The 23,135-nt window shown below is 34.7% G+C and overlaps 4 protein-coding genes across 4 annotated transcripts; 1 reads left to right on the top strand and 3 right to left on the bottom strand.

The window, feature by feature from the left end:
- Positions 1-7,118: 7,118 nt before the first annotated feature.
- LOC103865759 (nematode resistance protein-like HSPRO2) lies at positions 7,119-8,772 on the bottom strand. Its single transcript, XM_009143609.2, has one exon. The coding sequence runs from the start codon at positions 8,519-8,521 to the stop codon at positions 7,256-7,258; it is 1,266 nt and encodes a 421-aa protein (XP_009141857.1). The 5' UTR covers positions 8,522-8,772; the 3' UTR covers positions 7,119-7,255.
- Positions 8,773-15,273: 6,501 nt separating this feature from the next.
- Positions 15,274-16,622, top strand: LOC103865762 (clathrin light chain 2). Its single transcript, XM_009143611.1, has 3 exons — positions 15,274-15,559; positions 15,894-16,047; positions 16,133-16,622. The coding sequence occupies exons 1-3, from the start codon at positions 15,351-15,353 to the stop codon at positions 16,466-16,468; spliced, it is 699 nt and encodes a 232-aa protein (XP_009141859.1). The 5' UTR covers positions 15,274-15,350; the 3' UTR covers positions 16,469-16,622.
- Positions 16,495-20,740, bottom strand: LOC103865760 (salivary glue protein Sgs-3-like). The gene is given in 5 exon segments (XM_033290611.1): positions 16,495-16,964; positions 16,967-17,224; positions 17,226-17,255; positions 17,420-17,487; positions 17,730-20,740. Coding segments are annotated over 5 exon segments (504 nt in total). The 5' UTR covers positions 17,773-20,740; the 3' UTR covers positions 16,495-16,859.
- A 1,044-nt stretch (positions 20,741-21,784) lies between these two features.
- Positions 21,785-22,707, bottom strand: LOC103865763 (protein EARLY FLOWERING 4). The gene has a single exon (XM_009143612.3). It carries the CDS (start codon positions 22,385-22,387, stop codon positions 22,043-22,045), a length of 345 nt encoding a protein of 114 aa, XP_009141860.2. The 5' UTR covers positions 22,388-22,707; the 3' UTR covers positions 21,785-22,042.
- Between the last annotated feature and the right edge of the window lie 428 nt (positions 22,708-23,135).

Here is a 23,135-nt window from a genome sequence, read left to right on the forward strand (position 1 = left end):
GCAGAAAGGCATCCACGCACAATTTTATGTGGGGGATGACCTTTATGAATGGCACCATTTTGTGCGGCTTTGATCTATCTCACGCTTGAACATAAACTATTTATTCCCATATAAAACAAAACAAGAAGAAATTTTACATATCATCGCATATATACTATTTTGACAACGTAAGTCAACCCTTTGACAAGACCCCGTTGGTGCATATATACTATTTTGTAGTTATTATAATTAATTAGTATCATGTATATACTACTTAAAACGTGGGTTCATGTACCGCTAGCTAAATGCATTTATCAACATACTTTGAACCAAGGCAGTGTTCGTCATATTCGTTCTTATTCATCCTTATGCATCAACTATAGTATATAGCTTAGATTTTTAATTTATCTCTTTCTTTCATTCTCTTTTCAAATTCTACTTTTTGAGCTACGTTCATTCATCAGCATTGTTGAGAAAAGAAACATTATCTCTTCTTAAATCATTTGGAATGGGACATCTGATCCTTACATATCCTCCATGCAAAGTGATGAAAAATTTGAAAATCCCAATTTGTATGGATTAATAGCTACACATGATAATGTGTGTCTTGAAAGAAAATGCGGAGCAGTTCTTCTGTACTTTGTGTTTTCACCATTTCGAGCAAACGTTTCTAGACATTCATTCACAAAAGTAATAGAAATAAATCATTGACAAGAAAACATTTGTCTTAATAGTACTTTCATCTCTTATTGACGCTTTGAGTTCATTCGAATACATAACAAACTATAATCATCTGTGCATTTTCTTTAAAAGTTGTTGTGCCTTTAGAGTTGCACTATAAACTATGAAATATATTACGTGTTATCTACTATTCCCCTCTGCGTCTTTTTGGTTCATGGATAATCCATATTAGTAATGTACTGCTAAGAATTAACAGATATATGGTAACCCATTATGTCATGTAAATGCATCGAATCTAAACCTAAGTTGGTGACAAACACAAAGATTCCCAATCATCTAGTAACTAGCTAGCTGATAAAATTGTTTTTCCAAATATATTGAATATCAAAAGTGTTCATGACGGCTGACATTATATGTAAATATATAATTTTTAAGTAATGGTCATATATAGTTAAATAAAAGCATAAATACCACTGCTGCTGCTACTATATTCTTCAATGAAATAATATAAAACAAAACTATTTTTTCCACTATCAAGTTTTTGTATTATATTCATAGACAAATTCCCAATGGCGCTTGTACGTCTATATACGTATATCTATCCATTTGCTGGTCGTTTGTTTGTCTTTTGTACATGCGTGAAACTATATGGGGGATATCTGATATCTCGATAGTCTAGTTTGTAGGTTTAAATACTTATTACTAATTAATAATATAGCTTAAAAATATTTTTTCTGGATCGTTAGGTTTAAAACGGGACCATGCATCTAGTAATTTGGATGGAGTTCATGTGATAATTATAACACGGGACCATTGACGTGTGGTTCATTTGTCTATACATATATATTTAAAGTAAGTACAATTTAAGAATTGTTTTGATTATAAATATGAGTCTGATCGTGTTGAAAAATCGAACCGAGATGGATTGTTTTGGATACTCTAAACGTCAAGCCGTAAATATAGTTGTAGCTAACCATGAACGTGTTACCTTGTATCGAAAAAGAGTCCCAATAGATAAAACCATGAGATTGATTACAAACTATCGTAAATAAGGTTTTATCAAAAATCTTATAAAGCAAAAAAAAAATCTTATATGAGCGATCGATGTGACCTACTATTGTAGTGGCTTAGCAGGCGAAAACTTTTATATAAAAAAAATTGAATATTAATATATATTGGTTAAAATGGTGCTACCTCTATGTAAAGGTTATAGAGACCGATAGCTAAAGACTGATTGGTGGGGCAAGTCGGAAATGGAATGATAAGTTAGACTAATGTAAACATTGAACAAAAAAAAAAAGACTAATGTAAACAATGTATGCAAGTTGCTCACTTACATTACAAGTGCATGCATGCCTTTTAATATTGACCCATCTACACACCGGCCTACACATATAAATTTGTAATATACGGCTGTATAAACAGCATATTTTTCTTACATATGTTGAGAGACTACATTATTTCTTTGATATATGACGAATCTAATACGGAGAATACAAATCTCCATGTATATGGCGTTTAAGCATCGCGTAAACATATGTAGTTGCCGCATATAAGTATTTCTTTATCACAAAGAGGTCAAATTCAAAAAAAAAAAAAAAGGTCAAATTCATAACTGTATGTTGTCTTAGTGTATATGATTAATGTTTCCTTCTAAAAATTCTTGTCAACAAAACGTTTTTGTTTAGCATCTCAATCGAGTCCGATGATGAAATACTTCTCGAATCACATGATGACAATGAGGTTATGTTATGAGAGACTTGCTAAACCATTAGTACTTACCGTATTATGTATCTTGTTTAAAAATTGACACAAACTAAACGTCTTTAAGAACTTCTTTTGTACTCATGAATATGAGTATGTTATCTCTTTCTAAATTGCAATTTGTGAAAGCTACAATGAGTGACTGAATGTCTAAACATTCAAACCAAACGCAACATTCCACGTTTTCAGCAAACCGTTTTGTGTGTTTAAAAGCTTATTACAGCATTTGAGCAGCTGGGTTTAGCTTCTCAGCTAGACTCAACTGTGTCCTTGTTATGCTTGATAGTTGGTAGGTACATCAGAAGCAACTGGTCCTATAAATCAATAATGAGACAACATCTAGATACTGTATGAAGCATGCAGAAACTGATGACGAGGACTACACATGTATGAAGTTACTTACTAATAAATTACGATACAGAATTTGGAATACTCACATCCAACTCTCTCAGCCTCAACCATACAGAGATCAACATGAAACTCTTGAAACTGTGCAGCGAGTTGTTGTTAGGAGTGAACCCAATCACTCCTTTGATACCTTAGAACACAAGTTTACTTTGATGTCAATTAAAGCCCCTCCTCAAAGCTAAGAGAGTTTGTGAAGAACAAACTAATAAACACAACACAAGTTTCTTTTGGCAAATCCAGTCTGCCTTTTTTTTTCTTTTTGGCTTTTCTTATATAGAATCAAATGGAACGTAAGTTCCCAACAAAACATGAAGCGATAATGGAAGATAACATGTCTTGCTTGGATCCTATAATCTAGGAGCAGACTAGTCTATGAATTATCTAATTAAATAATTGAAATAAAAAGAGGAAATAGAGATAGGATTCTGACGATAAACTTGAGGACTTAGTTTCATTCTTGTTGACTTCCAATTCATCATCACTTTGTCTCTTATCAGTTGTCCAAGTGAAAGGTTTGAAGAGATGAAAGTTTTTATGGTACCTTCACCATTAGTAAAACCAGTGTCCACAGTAAGGTGAATTGGGTTGGTGACTTCCATGAATCAATGCACTACCGCCATTACACCAGCACCAGTAGAATACCTGCAGCTGATCAATAAAGGTTGTTCTATCACCTATTACAAAGCGAGGACTAATTATAACCAAGATCCATTCTGATCATAGTCTTATTCGTTTGCAACCTGCGATTAAATGTTGTTTGTTGGCAAGTGGCAGGTCAAATAAATTCTAAAATTTAGTGATATGAAAGAAAGGAAGACTTGTGACCAGTCACAATGACATGCATACGAACATGGCCCATTTGAAGAGAAGCAAAACTCATAATTAAGAGTGAAATTGAGAAGAACCAGCCAACAGTGGAGGAATACGGCAAATATGAGGAACAGAGAAGGTCAAGGAGGAACCTGATCGGAAGATTTATTGTGAGGAATGGCGTATGAATTTCGGATATGGACGGTTCCATAGGTAAATAGATCCGAGGAGAGTACCGTTCGTTCAAACCAGCAACTGAAGACCATCCAATCAAACAAGCATTTGGGCGAATGAATAAAAAATGTGGTATTTAAAATATATGACGTATACTGATTTAGATGTTAGATTTGTAATAATTTGTTTCTTTTAACAGTTTTCACAAGGTTTCTTAGATTCCTCAATTTTTTTAAAAAAAACTGTTAAAGAAAATGGACAATAATAATAGAGGGATTAATAACAAAATCTACTAAAGAAAATGCCACAAAAGAGAGATGTTTTGATTGTTGGAGACATTATTATTCAGCAGCTGGGGATAATTTGATTTGTTTTAGAAAAAGGAAGATGACAATATGGTACTGTAATCATATATATACCACGGTTGTGATTTTATTACCGTGAACACTTTTAATTTGTTTTAAATTTCACGAAAGTAATAACATTATTTGCTCTTGTGAATATTAGATTGCTGCCTAATAACAAAGCAAATCCCATTACAAAAATTGTGCATATGAAAGCCCACTAAAATTTATCCATAATGGAATGTAACGTTTTTGGAGAGATCTTGTACACGAGAATGCAAATTTATGAAGTTTTGAATTGTTTCCTTTCTTGTTTGATTATGTGTTTCAGAGTATCTTACCAGGCGTTCCTGAACATGATAAATCAGATGATTTCTTATATAGTTCTTTCGACAATGAGGAGAGTATAATCTGCGATAAAGACTTTCATGCTAAGGTAAATGAATACAGTAAGTGATACAATATTTTGTGATATTATCTGATATTATTGTTTCTATAGTTGCTAAAAGATGTGGATATTCTTTGCATAAAAGAGCATAAGATTTTGGAACAGTTTGAGTTGGCTGCATGAGTAGAATGGTATTGCTGAGAGTGATAACATGAGTTATCTATTGGACTTAATGAGAATGACTCCTCCTGATACCAATTATAAGGGTCATGTCTTAAGACCATATATGATCAAAAAATATTCGATACATGTTCTTTTCTTACAAGCATATTCACTTAACAATGTGTGTGAAAAGCTCTTTATATGAGTATGATTTCTGTTGATTTTTCTGCATAATCTAAAGTCAGATTCTTCTAAAATATCCAAACCAAAACTTAACCCAACGTCTTTACTGAATTCAAATTAGGTGGCACACTTGAGTTTAGGCTGGTTGGTAGCTTATTTTTTTTCCCATATAATTTTTGACTATATTTACTTAATTGTTCTTTTTCATTTACCAGGAGATCAATGCTGATGAAAACAATGCCAAAAATTTTAGTAGCTACCTCAAGAATAGGCTAATTAAAAAATTCATGAAGGAGTTAGTTAATGTCATTTCGTAAAATGATCACCTTACCGAAGTTTTCCATATTGGTGGTATCAATCTTCGATACCTTGGATGTGTAAGTGACACGTCTCTTTATCATTTTGTTTATCCATCTCTTTGATTTGTTTTATTAACAATCATACATGACAAAGATGTTTATTTGTGTAAGGATTGTTCTTTTCTTCGGGAGATTTGTCTCAATGAAATTGCAGTCAGATGCGCAAAGCATCTTATCAAGGTAAATGTTGAATATTGTAAAAGCATATCACAATAAACATGTCTCTGTAAATAAGTTTCTAGAATATTTTTCATTTCATGCAAAGGATGTCTAATGTCTATCAGGATTTGTAATAATTACTGTTTTTTTTTCTCTTTCTTACATGGTTATACATGGCTATCTAAGAGATGCAAAGAATCAAGATATATGAGCAGATTACTAAGATAATCGGTCAATTGTAGTTAACAAGTCAATTGTAGTTAACAATTGAATAATACATTTTCTCGTTAAACTTTGTAGTTTGTACTAGCTTAGTACCGTTGCTTTATGTTTAACAAGTAAAATAAAAAAAATATTTTTCTTTGCAAATAGATAACAACAAAGTTAATAGTAAACTCTTGAAATCGACAGGACCAATGTTTGGAATCAATAAAAAGAGCTATTGGTCAAAAGAAATCATTATATCCTTTGTTAAGTCCTCCCATTTTGATCTCTTCATGTTAAATCACAAAAACATAAGCAATTGAACATATAATTTCAATCTTATGGCTTAAATATTTGGGAAATGACCTTATTCATACAAAATAGACATTAAACCTCTTTTTTCCATATTGGTGGTATCAATCTTCGTTACCTTGGATGTGTAAGTGACACGTCTCTTTATCATTTTGTTTATTCATCTCTTTGATTTGTTTTATTAACAATCATACATGACAAAGATGTTTATTTGTGTACGGATTGTTCTTTTCTTTGGGAGATTTGTCTCAACGAAATTGCAGTCAGATGCGCAAAGCATCTTATCAAGGTAAATGTTGAATATTGTAAAAACATATCACAATAAACATATCTCTGTGGATAAGTTTCTAGAATATTTTTCATTTCATGCAAAGGGTGTCTAATATCTATCAAGATTTGTAATAATTGCTGTTTTTTTTTTCTTTCTTACATGGTTATACATGGCTATCTAAGAGATGCAAAGAATCAAGATATATGAGCAGATTACTAAGTTAATCAGTCAATTGTAGTTAACAATTGAATAATACATTTTCTCGTCAAACTTTGTAGTTTGTATAGCTTAGTACAATTGCTTTATGTTTAACAAGTAAAAAAAAAAAAAAAAATTCTTTGCAAATAGATAACAACAAAGTTAATAGTAAACTCTCGAAATCGACGGGACCAATGTTTGGAATCAATTAAAAAGCTATTGGTCAAAAGAAATCATTATATTCTTTGTTAAGTCCTCCCATTTTGATCTCTTCATGTTAAATCACAAAAAACATAAGCAATTGAACATATAATTAATTCCAATCTTATGGGTTAAATATTTGGGAAATGACCTTATTCATACAAAATAGACATTAAACCTCTTTTTTAGTTTATACCACATGACTTATACTTGAACATACAATCAGAGCTATTTCCACATTCTTATTCCTTCAGTTCGATGAGTATATCATAACACATCTTATGGGTGTGGCAAAAATCAAAAGATGTGAACTTAAACAAATTAAATTTATGGGAAGTCTTATACCTCTTTTGTTAAAAAGTAATCCTAGAATACATTTCAACCAATGAAGAGTGTCCACAACCCTTTGACAACACTTTTGTCATCATAGCTTAGCCGTTACTCGTTAATTGACCACTCAATTTCTGTATTAAGAGTATCGTAATTCTCAAATGTGGATTTGCTAATAAGAAAACCATAGATCATATAAAAAAAAAAAAATTGTATTCAAATATATGAATCATCAAATGTTCCAAAACTTAAGCAAACTTACATCTAATCACCAATTTTTATAAAACAAACAGCAGTATTAAAGAATTGTCTTGTTCCCTCCTTCCTTTCATCCCAAGTTACCCCAGAACTCTCCTAGAAACGTCTTTGCCGCGTCAAGACTCGGATAGTAAGTCGGCTCCATAAATATCTGACTCAGCGAGTCACTCTCCACCTGACTGCTTCCCATCATCACCGCAACTAACTGCTTATACGCGAAGAAGAAACTCTTTGCCGCACCTTCCACAGCCTGCATCCCTTGAAGCAGATGAATCTTATCGCACTCTCCCTTCTTCCTCGCGTACATCCTCATCGCCGCCTCTTGCAGCCTCGGTCCTCCCGTGGGATCAACCTCGACCTCTAGAATCTTCGGAATCTTCTGCCTCAGATCCTTCGACATCTTCGTCATCTCCACTAGTCCTCTCGACCTAAAGCAAAACGCGTCGTTTTTACCGGTCGATTTGATTTGTAACTGCTTCTTCAGTTTCAAAAAATCCTCCGGGTCCATTAGGATGTGTAGATCTTCTATCTCCGTCATCAGCCTCCAGATCCTCTCCAGCAAGTAAACATCGCTCGACGCCTTACCAAATTTCTCTTCATTGATATTCTCGTCAATTCGGTTCAGGAGGCTTAGAGAAGCGTGGATCCACGATTCGAGGATCTGGTGGAGGACGTAGAGCGTTTGATTCTCGTCGTTATCCACGTGATCCGCGTAGGGATTGTCCTTGAGTCTGTAAAGATCGTTAGGTTTGCAAACGGCGTCGTATCGGAGATTCGGTTTGTTAGAGACGTTCTGTTCTCCGAGTCCGAGCGTGTACTTGCACCTACGCATCTCGTTATCGATCGTGCACAAAAACTTCTTCCCTAGGGACTCCGTTTTTCGCCACGTGGCAAGCTGTGGTAGCAGGCTAAGAGAGCTTCTTCCATCGGAGACCGGAGCTGATTGATCGTCTTCTTCGCAGATCGATGCGATGAGCTGGATCTGATGCGTGACGAGAGAGTCCAACCGCCGGTTCCATTCGCGGTGGTTGATGTACGGTCTTGCGTCGGAGCAAACGGATAAAACCAATCGGAAAGTGATCTCCAGAGCTTGGAGAGACGGTTTGAGGATAGGCTCGTTTGACCAGCGAGGGAAGTCACGTGATGACCAGAGGCTTCTGAGCTCGGGGAGACGGAGGTAAAGCTCGTAGGCGGAGCAAGCTGCTGGAGCGGAGCATGAGATGGGGGACGAGACGGCGACGACTTTGAACGGCGAAGGGATAGTGACGTGGAGCTTTGAAGAAAGCTTAGGTGATTCTGATGACACCATCTTACTCTTCCAATCCGTATCAACCATTTTTATCTTTTTGCGTTTATTTATTTTCTGTTTGAAACTTTTGTTTTGATAAGTAGAGAAGGTATACGAGGGAAGTTTATATAGAGAGAAATGGATAGGGAAGGGGGAAAGTCAACGTAGAGACCGCGTCTCTTTTTTTTTTTTTTTAATTAATTGAATATTTTAATCTATTTCAGACCAGTCGTGGGACTGTGTGTGGATTAATTTTAGGATAATCTTTTTCTTATTTTTGGGGTTTAAAGGATGGGATATACTTTAATCTCTCCTATATTTATGATAAGATAATGTGCATGATAATCGTTTTTTTGCTTTTGTATTGTTTCTTGTTATAGTTTAATAAATGCCTAATTAAGAGATTCTACGTTTCATTTATATATTCTCGTAATAAATTATCTTCTAAACAAACATTTTTTTACGTTAGTATTTCTTCCGTTTAAAAGAATGATAGTATGGAATTTCTGCAGTTACCTGATTTTGAAAGTCAATAATGCGTTATGGGTTGTCAGTTATGAGCAGATCCTAGTGTTAAAGTTATATTTTTAACTGTTTCCGTATAAAACCACATTTGTAGGGTTATAATAAAGATTTTTTAATTATGAGTTATGAATCTACAACTACAATTTGAACCAATCAGGCACATGGCATGGTGTTTTGAATATTATACTATTTAACACTCTATGTCATGTGATGACATTTAACACGTTCACTGAATCGAACATAATCGCGTGTTTTAAAAACATTAAGGAATTTTTTTTTTTTTGAAAATGGGTATACGGTTGATTTGAAACTTGAACATCAAATCAGACATGTTTCTTTAGAAAAAATTTAAGACAATTTATTATTCTTTTTAACAAAAAGTTTAAATACTATTTATAAGTTAAAAGATCAAATTTATTAATTGTATTATATTTGTAACTTGTAAGGGAGAATTTAAAGACAGATATATACTAAAGATCAAAGTTGTTGTAAAAAAAATATAATTAAAAGAGTGTAGTCCACCAGTTTTTTTTTTGATAAGCGTTTGCTTGTTTAACAAATGTATCCTATATTAATATTTTATTGTTTCCCGGTTTTCCTGCTCTAATATCGGAGAATTAATTTTTCTTATAACGCAGAGAAATTTTATAATCATTAGCCTGCAATCGAAAAAACAAAATTCATATAAAAGTGATTATTTTAGTGTGGATAAGCAATTAGACGGTGCCGTGGTATGAAGATAATGAAAACAAAGAAAGGGCACATGGACAGAAGAAGTAGGAGGAATATAGATGAGAAGCTTATCCAAAATAATGCGAGGAAGGTTGGAGTTTGGTCTCAATTTGCTTTCGTGTAGTTACTACTAGGAAGCTGACGTTTCCTTTGACTATTGTTTTTCTAAGACTACTAATGTCTGATATTCTATGGAATATGTTTAAATGCATGCATGTACTCTGTTGTTGGTGACAATAACCTTAGTGCTTAGTGGATGTTATTTTATCGGTAAACCAAAGAATAGTGAAATTTAGTTACGTTCCATTATTCACTTATTGTTTGATATACTAGTCACTATGCTATGGCATTTAAAACTAAAAAACATATGAAGATTATGTGAATAAGTTTCTATATTGTTTTTTTTCTTCTATCTTTCCTTGGATGCTTCCTCTCATTCCTTTCTTAACTTTGAATTCAACTAACTTAATAAGCCATCCCTTGAGGACAAATAAAGTTAATTATTGCATAGTACAATATAAGAATATTATCTCATCCACATGTTTGGTAAGTCTAATAGATAAAGGCTCGCAACTTATTCCATTTAGATATCAATGATCTTTTCTTTTCATGTAAACCATCAATATGAAATGATTATATGGAACAAGCAACCACGGGTCCATTTTCTTTCCATTTTCTGTATGTTTAACTTCACTAAAACTGGTTTAGCTTAAATAATACGTCTGATAGAGTTTCGACTCCTGTAATAATATTTCATTCACATGCAAACACTTAGTGAAAAAATATATTAGAAAAGAAAACTGGATTTTTTTGTTCAAAAGAAAACTGGATTTTTCTATAACATAACACTTACTCGTATTCTAAATAGTAATGATCTTAAGCGTATATTTCAATACATATTACCTTCTTCTCGAAAAAAATATTATATATATCAAAATATGCATCTATCAAAAACATGGATATAATATAGGATGGGGTTATAGAACTAAGCATTAAAAGAAGAAGTGTGGCTTGTTAGAATTTTTTTCACGTTCACGATAAGTCTTTCCTACTCTTTTTAAAAGTTTATTTCTTCTTTATACATATAGTCTTAACGAAAAGAAAAACAGTGACCCATATCCTCCCTCCTATACTTCTTTAGAAAGAACACAACATGAATGATTAACTGTTTGTTAGTTTTTCATTAATTAACGTTGTATGAAAAATCACATTAGGCAGAGAGTATTTTATTATTCATTGCATGGTTGATATATGAGATCGCTACAAAGTAAAAGTAGAAGCAAACATTTGAATTTCCACGTTGTTTGCATCCATTGTGGAAAAAATTCACTATGTTATATTATCAAACCATTTATTTTTCCTTCATAATTGACTTGAAAATTTCTAGTCTCTTTTTATCCTCAACAAGAAAAAAACTATTAAATCTGATTTTATGGTATTCCATATAGATATATATGTGATTGAGTCTAAATCGGGGCCTGGCTTCCATCCGTTTTGGCAACCAATCAGGTGGTCTCGTACGTAAGGAAACGACATGTGGGATTCTTCATGTGCCAGTTACCAACTTGGTCCAACTCTATCGGTTTCACACGCTGTCGGAGCAGAGCAAACTACCGGTTCCAGAGCATATATCCACGTGGTAAGACAGCTGGAATGCTGATTGGTTTTCAAGTCTATCTACGCCGCTGATTACTACAATTACTACAATCATTTTTCTCTTTTTTCTTTCGCGGTGCGTCGAATTATAAACAACATCCTAATAAATGTAAATACAAACAAAGCAAATACTCCTTACTAGCGAATGAAACAATGATCAAAATGGTATAATAACCATCATATTTCTTTTTTTTCTTCAAAATAATGTTGATTTTATTGGATCCCTTTTGATTAATTAGAGTTGCAGTATATATTATATACTTTATATTAATTTTATTGTAAGGACAAAGACAACAATGGATTTGGTTTGGTTACGTAAATTTGTTTGTGGATATTATTGTTTATGAAAATTTAAATCAAAGAATAAAGGAGTCGAAGTGAGTCAACAAAGGTTTAGCTAACAAGATAAAACAGGTTTCCTGGGAGTGAAGCATGTCTTCGGCCGCATCCGCATTATCCGACCATTATCCATTCTTAACCATCTTTCTTTTTCTTACTTTAATTTTCTTATAGATCAAGTAATTATAAAATATTAACAATTAATTTATTTTATTTGGGTACATCTGAAAAAGAGTTATAGGGTCGTCGTTATACCCACCTCCTAACTGAGTTCTACAGTCTTAGTTTTAGCTGAGCCTCATCTAAGCATCGTCCATGTTCTAGTAGTTACAACTTACAACATATAATTAATTATTTCACATAAACAACTAAAACATGCAATACAAATTATAAAATAATAGGACGAATTTTACAGAAAACGATATCTGAACAACCATTAATGGTACTATGGATATTTTGTTATTATTTAACTTGGACTAGATGGCATGATATGGATAAAGTTTGGTATGGGAACACATCATGCTGCCTAATGTTTCAATGAATGCCGGAGAGGAGAAGACATCTATTATATTTGCATGTGGATGAGATCTAACACCAATAAATAAACATACATATTCTTTGTTGAGACATTCTTAATTTCTATGTTTTATCCACTTCTTATCTTTTAGTTTTTAATATAGCCACTATAGAACCACATATGAAAATCTATAATTAACCGCAAAGTAATAATTTAGCTTATAAACCTTAAAGGTGGATCATGCAGCTGTTGGACTTTTGGAAAACATATTTGTGTTAATTGCATTTACTTTCGACTAGCCAGCCCTTAACCATGTTTCATCTCTCCATCATAGTTTAAAACACTGAAAAAACCTCGTAATGACCTTATGACGATTGAGTATCCAATAATTACATAGAAAAAGTCGTAGCAATCTAAGATGTATATACGTTGTGGAACATGGAAACATAGTCTCCTTACTACTTCTAATCAGACTCTCTTTTTGACTTTTTACGTGACAAGCAAATGGATGCAACTTGGAGATATGGAATAATTCATATCCACCGAAAGCCTCATGACTCGTTTTATTCTGATTATTAAAAGTGGCGCGACATGTTCCTCTTTTAGCTCCGCAATTCCCACGCTTATGTTTCTTCCTCTCGTGCGATATGCCTTCGGATGAGTCTTATCCTTTTTTTTTTTTTTTTTGCCATCTGAATATATTCATTCATTAAAAAGTTATAATACAACCAAAAAGTATCCTTATCACCCCATTCCTAAGCAACTAAAGCATCGACAAAGCTTTAGGCTCAAACAAAAAAAGTGTTTTACAGCCACCTAGGGTATCCTCTCGCCACATATGACTGAAACCTATCACAGTTAATAACGCTGCTGGCAATCAACCGGACATCTCTATTTATATCCCCTGTTTCTTTCATGACACTCCATTCCAGCAGCTCCCCAAGAAGATGTCGAAGCTCGCTCACTTTACTCTTGAAGGAAGGCCAAGCCTTTGGTCTATTAATCGCATTCACCAGCATTCCTCCTTCAATAGCAAAGTAAACTCTTTGACACTTAAGGAACACCATACTTTCTATTGCCCACACCAAACTGAGATAGTATGCTTCATCTTTTGTCAAAACTCTTAAAAAGGAGCGTCTACTATGAAGCAATACCGACCCTTCAGAGTTCCTCAGTATCCATGCCACACCAAGTTCCTTCTTCGTATTAGACCATTTCATCCCAATGTTACATTTGACAAACTGCCTCGGTGGAACAACCCATCCGATCTCATGTCTGCATTGTGGTCTACTCTCCATTTCCTCATCCCTTACCATCTCCTCTTGTGCAGATAACCATACATCAGCTTCATCAAAAGCTTTTTTACACACTTGCATCCCATCATAAAGGACTCCTTCAAACAACAAAGAGTTCCTATTTTTCCAGAGATACCAAAGTAGCCATGGGAACCTCCCAGTATTCCATCTCAGTTCTTCATGATTCCTCCATACTGTGAAAATGTAACTCAAGTTTGCATATAACGAAGTCTGATCAAATCCATCTCGTGGGTGCGGAAAGTCCGAAATTGCCCAGACTTGTCGAGCCAGGGTACAAGAAAAAAGGACATGGTTGATAGATTCTCCTTCCTCACCACAAGTTTGGCAGACAGCTTCACATTTCATCCTCCGACTCTCCAGCGCATCAAAGACAGCTAAAGCACCAGAAAGAGCTTTCCATATGAATACCTTGAGTTTAGATGGAGCCTTTAAGTCCCATACCACCTCCTTTAACGGATTTAGCGAGGGCTTCTCAATCTGTTCTCTTACCAAGTCTTTCTTGATCTCAGAAACCGCCAACTCATAGCCTGTGTTTACTGAATATACTCCGTTTCTAGTTCTTTTCCATATCCAAGAGTCTTGTTCAGAAACAGCAGGTTGATTCTTCTCAAGGAGTCGAGAATCACTTGGGACAAATAGAATCTCCATTTTTCTCTGATTCCACCTTCTTCGTTGATGATCTATCAAATCTGACACTTTCAGATTCACATCAAAAAATATTTGTTTCCTTATGGGTGGTCTACAGACTCCATCTTCGTCCTCCAGCCACGGGTCAGTCCAAACTTGAACTTGCCTTCCATTTCCAATCACTCTTCTCATACCTTTCATCAATAATTCTCTTCCAAATAAAATGCTGTTCCACGCATAGGAAGCATTTTTACACTGTTGGACTTGAAGAAAATTATTATTCTGATAATATTTTCCTTTGAGAATTCTCGCCATCAGACACTCATCAGATTGAAGGAGCCGCCATGCTTGCTTGGCAAGAAGAGCTGGTTAAAGCATTCCAAATCTCGGATGAGTCTTATCCATTTTCATCAACTTTTTTTAAAAAAAAATTATCGACAAAATCATGTTTGTGCTTCATTAGGCATGCTTATCAGAGATATAGTCTCCCACATTGGTAATTGTAAAAGATCATAATCAATATATAAAATATATAGGGCACTCTTCTTATAACCAATTAGTTTAAGGCTGGAAACTCATTTATCTTAACATAATATCAGAACTAGATTCAAACAGTCTAACCCGATCCATATTGATCTGATCCAAAATTAGCCTATCCATTTTTATCCGAATATTCCAAAATTAACGTTCAAAAAACCATCATCTCAACTTTCAAAGGAGCGTATTAGAGACATTGTTTCCAACATCAATAATTGGAAAATATTTTAAACAAAATATAAAATAGATGAGCTAATATGGGAGACTATGTCTCTAACAATGCTTAATATTTCCGATGTACGAATCTATTTCTTCTCCAAAATGGCACACTAATAATAAAGTTAAGAACTTAAGATACAGTAAAGACATTAGAAACAATGGATTAAAAATTGTACACCGAACATCTCAATTTCAATTCAGGTAAATTCCACTAAACCATCTTTAACCAATATAAATCCTAAACCATAGTTAAACCGATATGCAAACATTTACACTTCCTGGCCCAATAACGACATGAAATATTCATGCAAAGCCCATTAAGAAGCTAAAAGACAAAACACAGCTTCTTCGTCTCTACTGTGTTCCATTTTCAAAGCTTGATTGAAACTTCGCTTCTCTGTTTCCGGAGATGTCTGTCTTTGATGATTCCTTCGTTATAGTCGGAGATGATGCCTCTGAGTCTGTTCCCGTCTCAGCCTCCTTAGACGACTCCATCGATGACGTGTTCGCGGCGCCGTCTTCTGACTACGCCGCTTACTCTAACGGAGACGGTCCCATCTTGCCGCCACCGTCCGAAATGGAATCTGATGAGGGAACTGCTCTCAGAGAATGGAGAAGGTATGTTCAATTTGAATCCTTGATTATGGTTAGATCGGATCTGAGTTTGAATTTGACAGGATCTGTCTCTATTAAGCGTATAAGAGTGAATTGGTTTAATGTCAGACCGTGTAATTAGATTCCGGTTAACAAACTATACCGGACTCAGTTACACGGTTTGACTTAAACCAACTAATAGTTTCTCTTGATCTCAAATTTGTCTGCCATTTTTTTTAGTTTCCACTCAAAGTTTATTGCTTTTGACTCTTTTCATGTTAAAGGTTACATCTTGTGATGCTTGTTTAAGTTGATTTGATGTCGTATATGAAATTAATAATCAAAATATTATATGCAGACAAAATGCAAATCAACTTGAGGAGAAGGAGAAGAGAGAGAAGGAGCTGCGGAACCAAGTAATTGAAGAAGCAAATCGATTCAAAGAAGATTTTCACAAGAAGAGAGAGTTAGCTTGTGAGAACAACAAAGCAGCTAACAAAGAGAAAGAGAAGGTGTCTTTTTTTTTTTTTTTTTTTTTAAATTTTCTCAAGTTGTACCTTTGCTCACACGTTTTGTTTGTCTTTTGAAACACTGAAGGTTTACGTGGAGACACAAGAGAAGTTCTATGTGGAAGCGAGCAAGAACTACTGGAAGGCAATAGCGGAGCTAGTTCCTAAAGAGGTTCCAGCTTTAGAGAAAAGAAGAGGGAAGAAAGAGCAGGAGGACGCTAAGAAGGCAACAGTCTCTGTGATTCAAGGTCCGAAGCCTGGGAAGCCAACTGATCTGGCGAGAATGAGACAGATATTGCTGAAGCTCAAACAGAACCCACCTGCTCATTTGAAACTCGCTCCTCAACAACCTCCGGCAGAGGCGGCTGCTCCTCCGAAGAATGTTCCTGAAACCAAACCCACCGAGGCGGTTGCTGCTGCTTGAGAAAACCCCTTTGGTTTTGTTATTCATTGCTTACATTATGTGTGTGTTATATTAGCAGTTGAGAGATTTCATGTGTTATTCTTAACATAATCATGCCCTATCAGGTTATATATTATGACATTTATGTTCGAATTTAGCCGGAAATTATTGAGAAGTGGTTCTAGATGTTTAGGTACTACCCTGGAAGAGAGAAAGATAGAGAGCGATGACGCACCATATGTCTTATAGCCGCCATATCAAGGGACTTCTTGGAGAGAGTTCTTTCAGATCCTGCACTATCTGGTGACAGAGACTTGGCAGATAAGTTACCATGAGGAGAACCATTTTCATTTAACTTGGGAGGAGCCAGTTTCCGCATGTTTATCACTCTCTCCACCATTTTTTTCTCCCATCAACACAGGACCTGCAGACTTTGTGGCGGTGCTAGTAAGGTAGATCTAGCTGTTGAACCAGCAGGTCTAGTAGTTGAAGTAGTTGGTTTAGATGCCGTAGGTGTGTGAGCCTATATGAACTTATTGGCCTACTCATAGGCGTAGATTTTGTCTTTGCAGAATTAGTCATAGAAGGTCGAGTAGTTGAGGAGACTGTGGTTCTTGAAGTGGGTGTTGAAGGCCTTGAGGTTTTTGAGTTAGTTGTCAGTGTTGATGATCTTCCAGTAGGCGTGGCTGGTCTTGATCCAGGTCCTCCAGATGATGAAGGTCTCCGACTTGCTACAGGAGACGAAGTTGGGTGTCTAGATGTTAAATGGTTTCTTCCAGTATGCTCTCTCTGTTGAAGAACTCGCCAGCTACAACACAAACAACTCATAGGTTACCATTATGGAGTAATGGTTCCAAATATAGCAAACACTCAGAGATAAATGGACCTTTATTGTAAGTAACTAGTTGCTATTTTTGGCTGTTTATCTAAAATCCATGTTGATAATTAAAAAGGAGGCAATAACATTTGTACCCTAGAGGTCAATGTAGCTGGGCGGCCCTTTGAATCACCAGCCTGGTTCACCTTGAGGAGTCTGAAGCCTAACTAAGCCAAAAGAGAAGTTAAGCATTGAGATACTCAATTATGACTCAACAATATAGACAATAATGATACAGCAACTAGTAACTATACTACCAAAATTTATATATCACTTAAAACCTCACATTTAAAATACTAATTACACAATCACAAAGATTACTTAATCTGCTTGCAGTTAAAATGGTTAAAGACATGACTATGAACCAAATGTAAATACACAAGAAACTCTGGTTTGCCAAGTTACCATTCATAGTCATTTTTGTCGCCTTCAGAACTGAGGAAATCATCAGGAAGGGGACCTGTCTTCCGTGCAGGAGCACCACTTGGGATGTTAAACATTGGTGAAGTTCCAGGCTTTGAACCTAAAGATTCAAACCCATCAATAAACTAATCAAAGCTTCTCTTACCCAAAAAAAAAACAGAAGACATTCAAATTTTACCTAATGGAGTCTCACAAAGTCATGAGGGTTGTTCACAAGGAGACTATCCTGTTCTTCCTCACGCCGTCTCATCTCCAGAAACAAAGAAAGCTCTTCATCTTTCTCAGCCATCATAGAAGCCTAAGCTGTTGTTTGTCTCTGCCTTGCTGCTGAATCCAGCAATAGAGACGACTCTTGTGCCCTAAAACTTCGATTCATCTCTCTCTGCCTTCGTGTGACATGGACATGGATGCGAGGTTAGAGACTAGAGTTGTGATAATAGTTATCATAACCTATTTGATCAAAACCCCCAAAAAGATCAAAGAAAAAAACTTAATAAACACCTAATTCGCAAACAAGTATTCATATTTAGCCACAATTGATTATGGTTAGATCCTTAATATGTCATTAACTGTCTACTAGTTAGGTATATACTGACTTTTAGTAACCATTTATTAAGTGATTAGTGACAAATTGAAAACAAAACATCTTAGTAAATAATTTTATAAATATTTGGATAAAACATTACTTTTGACAAGTTGACCAATAATATAAGCAAAATAAAGCCCATAATCTATCTAATACTAAAAGGGTTATATGAGGAGTAGAGAGGTTGTCCACGTCAGCAATTAATTCAAGCCAATAAAAACGTTTTATTCTGTCACGTCATAACAGCCTCAAGTCGACAAGTATGAAAATCTGATAACATCTCTGGGCCAATAATAATTTTCAGTGGCCCACTTGAACCCCAACTCAGAAAAACCTAAACTCTGATAACATAATTATCCGTCAACTTTTTTTCTTCGCAGTTTGGAGGACTCACTGCAATTCACCGTTATCACACACAACTCACACTCCCTCATTCAATTATTTTCTTAACTCATTCCTTGATGGTTTCGTTTCAACTTCCTCTGTTTCTCCTCCTTTATAATTGAATGACGGCGACGTAGTTCACCTTAAAGTAGGCCAGATTCTTCCGGATCCGTGACAAAGCGTCGGTGAGGGATTCAGGTCGCGCCATGGAGCTCCGATCGACGAGCTCTGCCCATGGGCGGCGTTGTGATAAGCCGTCGCGGATCGAGGTGGATAGGCGTGAGAAGAAGGTATGGAAGGCGGGAGTGTTGATTGGTGGCTGAGATTGAACAGCTTGCTGATTGGTGACAGGGAGCAGTGGTGGAGTGGACATGGCGGTGGCGCGTGAGGTTAGGTACGACTGATTTGGGCGAGAGGTTTGGATCTTAAGATTGGAAAACAAAGAAGTGCAACTGGTGGATCAGATCTGAGAGAGAAGCCATGAAAGAAGAATAGAAGAGAGGTGGTGAATGTGAGCGTGCCAGGAAAGGGTGTGATGAGGATGATGTCTGTGTGAGAGAGAGAAAGAAAAGCCAAAGAATGTTCTGTCTCAATACCTTCAAGTCACGGGTTCGACATTTCCGTTTGCCTTTTTTTTGGAGATCCTTATACCTGGATCAATTTTATTATTTTGTTAATCAAACTAGACATGGCAAATTAAATACCAAACCAAATTACAAAACTAAACCAAAAATAAGAATAACTATTTTTATATTTCTAACATCCAAAATATTTGGAGTTAAAAATCAAATGAATACTAAAAAATATAATTTAGATTTAAAACTATTTTAAAACTAAAATATTTAATTTACCTATTTTCAAATTATTTGGTGTATTTAAAATAATTGAAATAATCTGATTTATCTCTCTTTCTATTTGAACCATCCAAACTATTCAATATTTATAAAATATATCAAATATATCTAAATTATTATTTATTAAGTGATTTTTAACATTCGAGATCTCGTGTTAAAAGTTAGAGTGACTAATGTCTATGTTACTCTTAATAAATAATTAATACTATCTATTATGTTAGACATTGTCAAAAAATAAAAACAGATTTAAAAATAGAAAAAATGACTAGGATAGCATTAAAATTTTTTTTGTCACAAATATAGTCTCTAAAAATAAAAATGACCAAAATAGCACTTAATGTTTTATCAAAAGAGATAAATATACACTTATATCTCAATGGTAAATTAATTTAGACATTAGGGTTTAGAGTTAAGGGGTGGAGTTTAGGGTTTAGAGTTTAGTTTTTAGGGTTTAGAGTTGGGGAATGAGATTTTGGGGATAAGATTTCAAATTTTAAAAAATAAAATAAAAAAATTCAAAAATAAAATGCTATTTTGGTCATTTTAGCTTTTGAGAGCTATTTTTGTGACATAAACTTAGAAATGTCCTACTTTGAAGATTTGCCCTTAAAAATAAAAATATAATTATTCTATATACTGTGTTATTATCAAGGCAATTTCTTTTTATCAAGAGCCCTCAGCTACGTTCTGTTTTTAAGAATCCGGCTTTGGTTTCGCTGGGCTATATCTCTTTTATGTGGATGCATTGTGAAAAGGAGATTCATTCAAATTTTAAAGTTTTGGGCAAGCAACAAGGTTAGATCCTCATGTCCCTTCTTTCATAGATTAGTCAACGCATTCTATTGAAAGTGATGTAATCAACATTACAGTCTGAAGTATTTAGGAGTTGAATAAATCGACTTCAATAAATTGTGTAGTTATGAGTTGGCTAAGCTATGATACCAACCAAAAGATGAACTCAAGGCGAATTTAACCTACTCATCGGAATAAAACCATCAAAACAAATCAAAGCTATAGAAAAATAAAAAACTCTTCAAACATCTTTCTATTTTTTATTCATGTTTTAATAATTTTTTATATTATGTCTTCAAATTAATTCTTCCGCCAAAGTCTATCCTCATCAATTAATTCATAAACTGGAAAAACCGGTGTACAACATATACTAAAATCTTAATTAAAATAAACAAGGAAATTTGATTTTTTCATAGCTAATCATCTAAAATTAAAATATTTAAAAGTACTTTCCGCGCGTAGCGCGGACAAAGAATCTAGTATTGTTAATAAGCCACAACTGATAGTCCACGGAGTATTAGGTTTGTATTTGAAATGGATTTTACACATCGGTCGATACTTCTTAACCATATATAGCTTTGGCATTGATGTTGCTACATGATAGCTTTTATTTGTTGTAAGAAAAAGATAATCAATTGTTTAGTAGTGAGCTCAACGTCGGTCCAACATATCCGACGCAAACTCATTAAAAACCCATGAAATCTAAATATATTGGTCTCGAATAGAAGACCAAAACTCTTTAGTCTTACTAAGAATTTATGGTCTCTGCACTCAGAGCAGGTCCTAGGAAAACTAGAACCAGAAGCAAATTAAAAAATAATTGGCTGCTGTAGCGGAGATTCGATCCCGGGTTGAGCTACGAAAGTCTAAATTTTTCAGATTTTACCACTAGATTAAAGTGGGAAAATATGGCCAAGAGTATTTTTTATAGTAAAATGGTCAAAATCAATTGCTTCCTTAGCTTGGCCCAAGAGTCGGCTATGTCTGCATTGCTAATGTATCTGAATGAACAAGATGATCTGCTTGGATGTAACAATAGTAACGTCACCCATTGTTCTTATTTGAATTTGTTTCCCACTGTTTGCTTTTTCTATTCATGTAGATCATTATGAGAGATTAGCTTCATGCATCATACGTGTTCCTCTTTAATTTAATATGAATGTCAAAGTGTGTTAATTTGCTAAGCATATCTGCAAAGAATTGCTTAACACACGTGATATGTCAATATAAACCAATTGTTTAAATGATCAGTTTACATGTCATACCAAATTGAATCACTACTAGGTGACAACGAACTTTTACAAGTTGCAAGAATCTAACAACAAGCTTCGTTAATGTCAAAGATCATGAAAAGAAGGAGCTCAAAATATAATATAAAATATATTCAAAAAAAAAAAAAAAAAAAAACAGAATATTAAAAAGATGGCTAAAACTAAATATTTATTATTATTATTATTATTAGAGAAATTGCAGTAGAGACCCATTGAAAAAGACTCGAACCATAATTAAAACAACCCAAATGATGGGTTTTCTCCCACGGATTATTCTAACGACAATCATTGCAATAAAACTAAACATAACACATCATAACTTATCATAGGCTAAACCAGACTGATTCAAAATTTTCAAACCGGCCGGTCTAACAAACGAAAGATCAATTTGATCTGGGATGATTTTAATTAATTAGCTCTGGTTCCGGAACTACCACCCTCGTGTCCGTTCTTTCCACCGTGAAACGCCGATGAGAAATTGGTGTTGAGGTCAGAATACATGGAGACAACCTTAGTGATGTTTCCATTGAGTTCTTGGATCAAAGCAACGTTCTTCGACATGTTATCAGCCATTCTTGACTGGTGATTGTCGTTGACCTGCTGGATCAATGATCTGTTTCTGTCCAAAACCGATTGCACTTGTCTGAAATTCCGATCTAGATTCTCCCACATCGCCGGATCTTCTCCTCCTCCTCCCTGCCCCGCATCTTCCGCCACGTTTCTCCGCCGCTTCGTCTCGCCGTTCCTCTTCATTTAACTTAGTTTTTATCGACCGAAGATTTTTTCTTTTATCTGTTTCGTGTTGTTTTCTTATGTTTTTTGTATTTTCGCAACTCAAGGGAAATCAGATATTTATAGTAAATATCTCTTCCGGACAAAGATGATAAATGGACACGGAGACAAGTAGTTTCGTTTAATCACCAGGCGAGTAACAAGCGCGTGTATCTCAAATACTCGCATCTGATCGAATATTGAAGAACACACGCGTGGGGCGAATGTGAGCAGTGATTGGTTGAGCGGAATAAAGAACAGAGCTTTTTGTGCACTTTTTCCTTATATTGAGAAATATCTCAAGATATTTATTGTGAAGTGAATCTTTTACATGAATAAAAGAGATGGGAGAAGTTGCTGAAAAAAAAAAAAAAAGAATAAAAAGTATATTGTATATGACTTGCCACGGTGTGTGCAGAACCATATTCCCATAATGCATGAGCTCATTTTCCAATTTCTAAAAACTTACGTCTTATAACACTTTTTAGTTTTATTCGTTAGATATTTAGTAACACACTAAAAATATCTGACAATCAAAATTCAAGACATTACAAAAATATCAATTCAACTTGACAATTATCTCATCAAAACTCAATTGAATCTCGAATTGTTATCTTTCTTTTGATATTGGTCAGTAACCTTATACTTGAACCTTACTAGTTACTATTACGTTGAAATCAAATCCTTTTTTTAATTAGTATTTCATTAGAAAATCTATGAAGAGCTTTTA

Source organism: Brassica rapa, chromosome A04, assembly GCF_000309985.2.
Source record: "Brassica rapa cultivar Chiifu-401-42 chromosome A04, CAAS_Brap_v3.01, whole genome shotgun sequence".
Taxonomy (NCBI): Eukaryota; Viridiplantae; Streptophyta; class Magnoliopsida; order Brassicales; family Brassicaceae; genus Brassica; species Brassica rapa.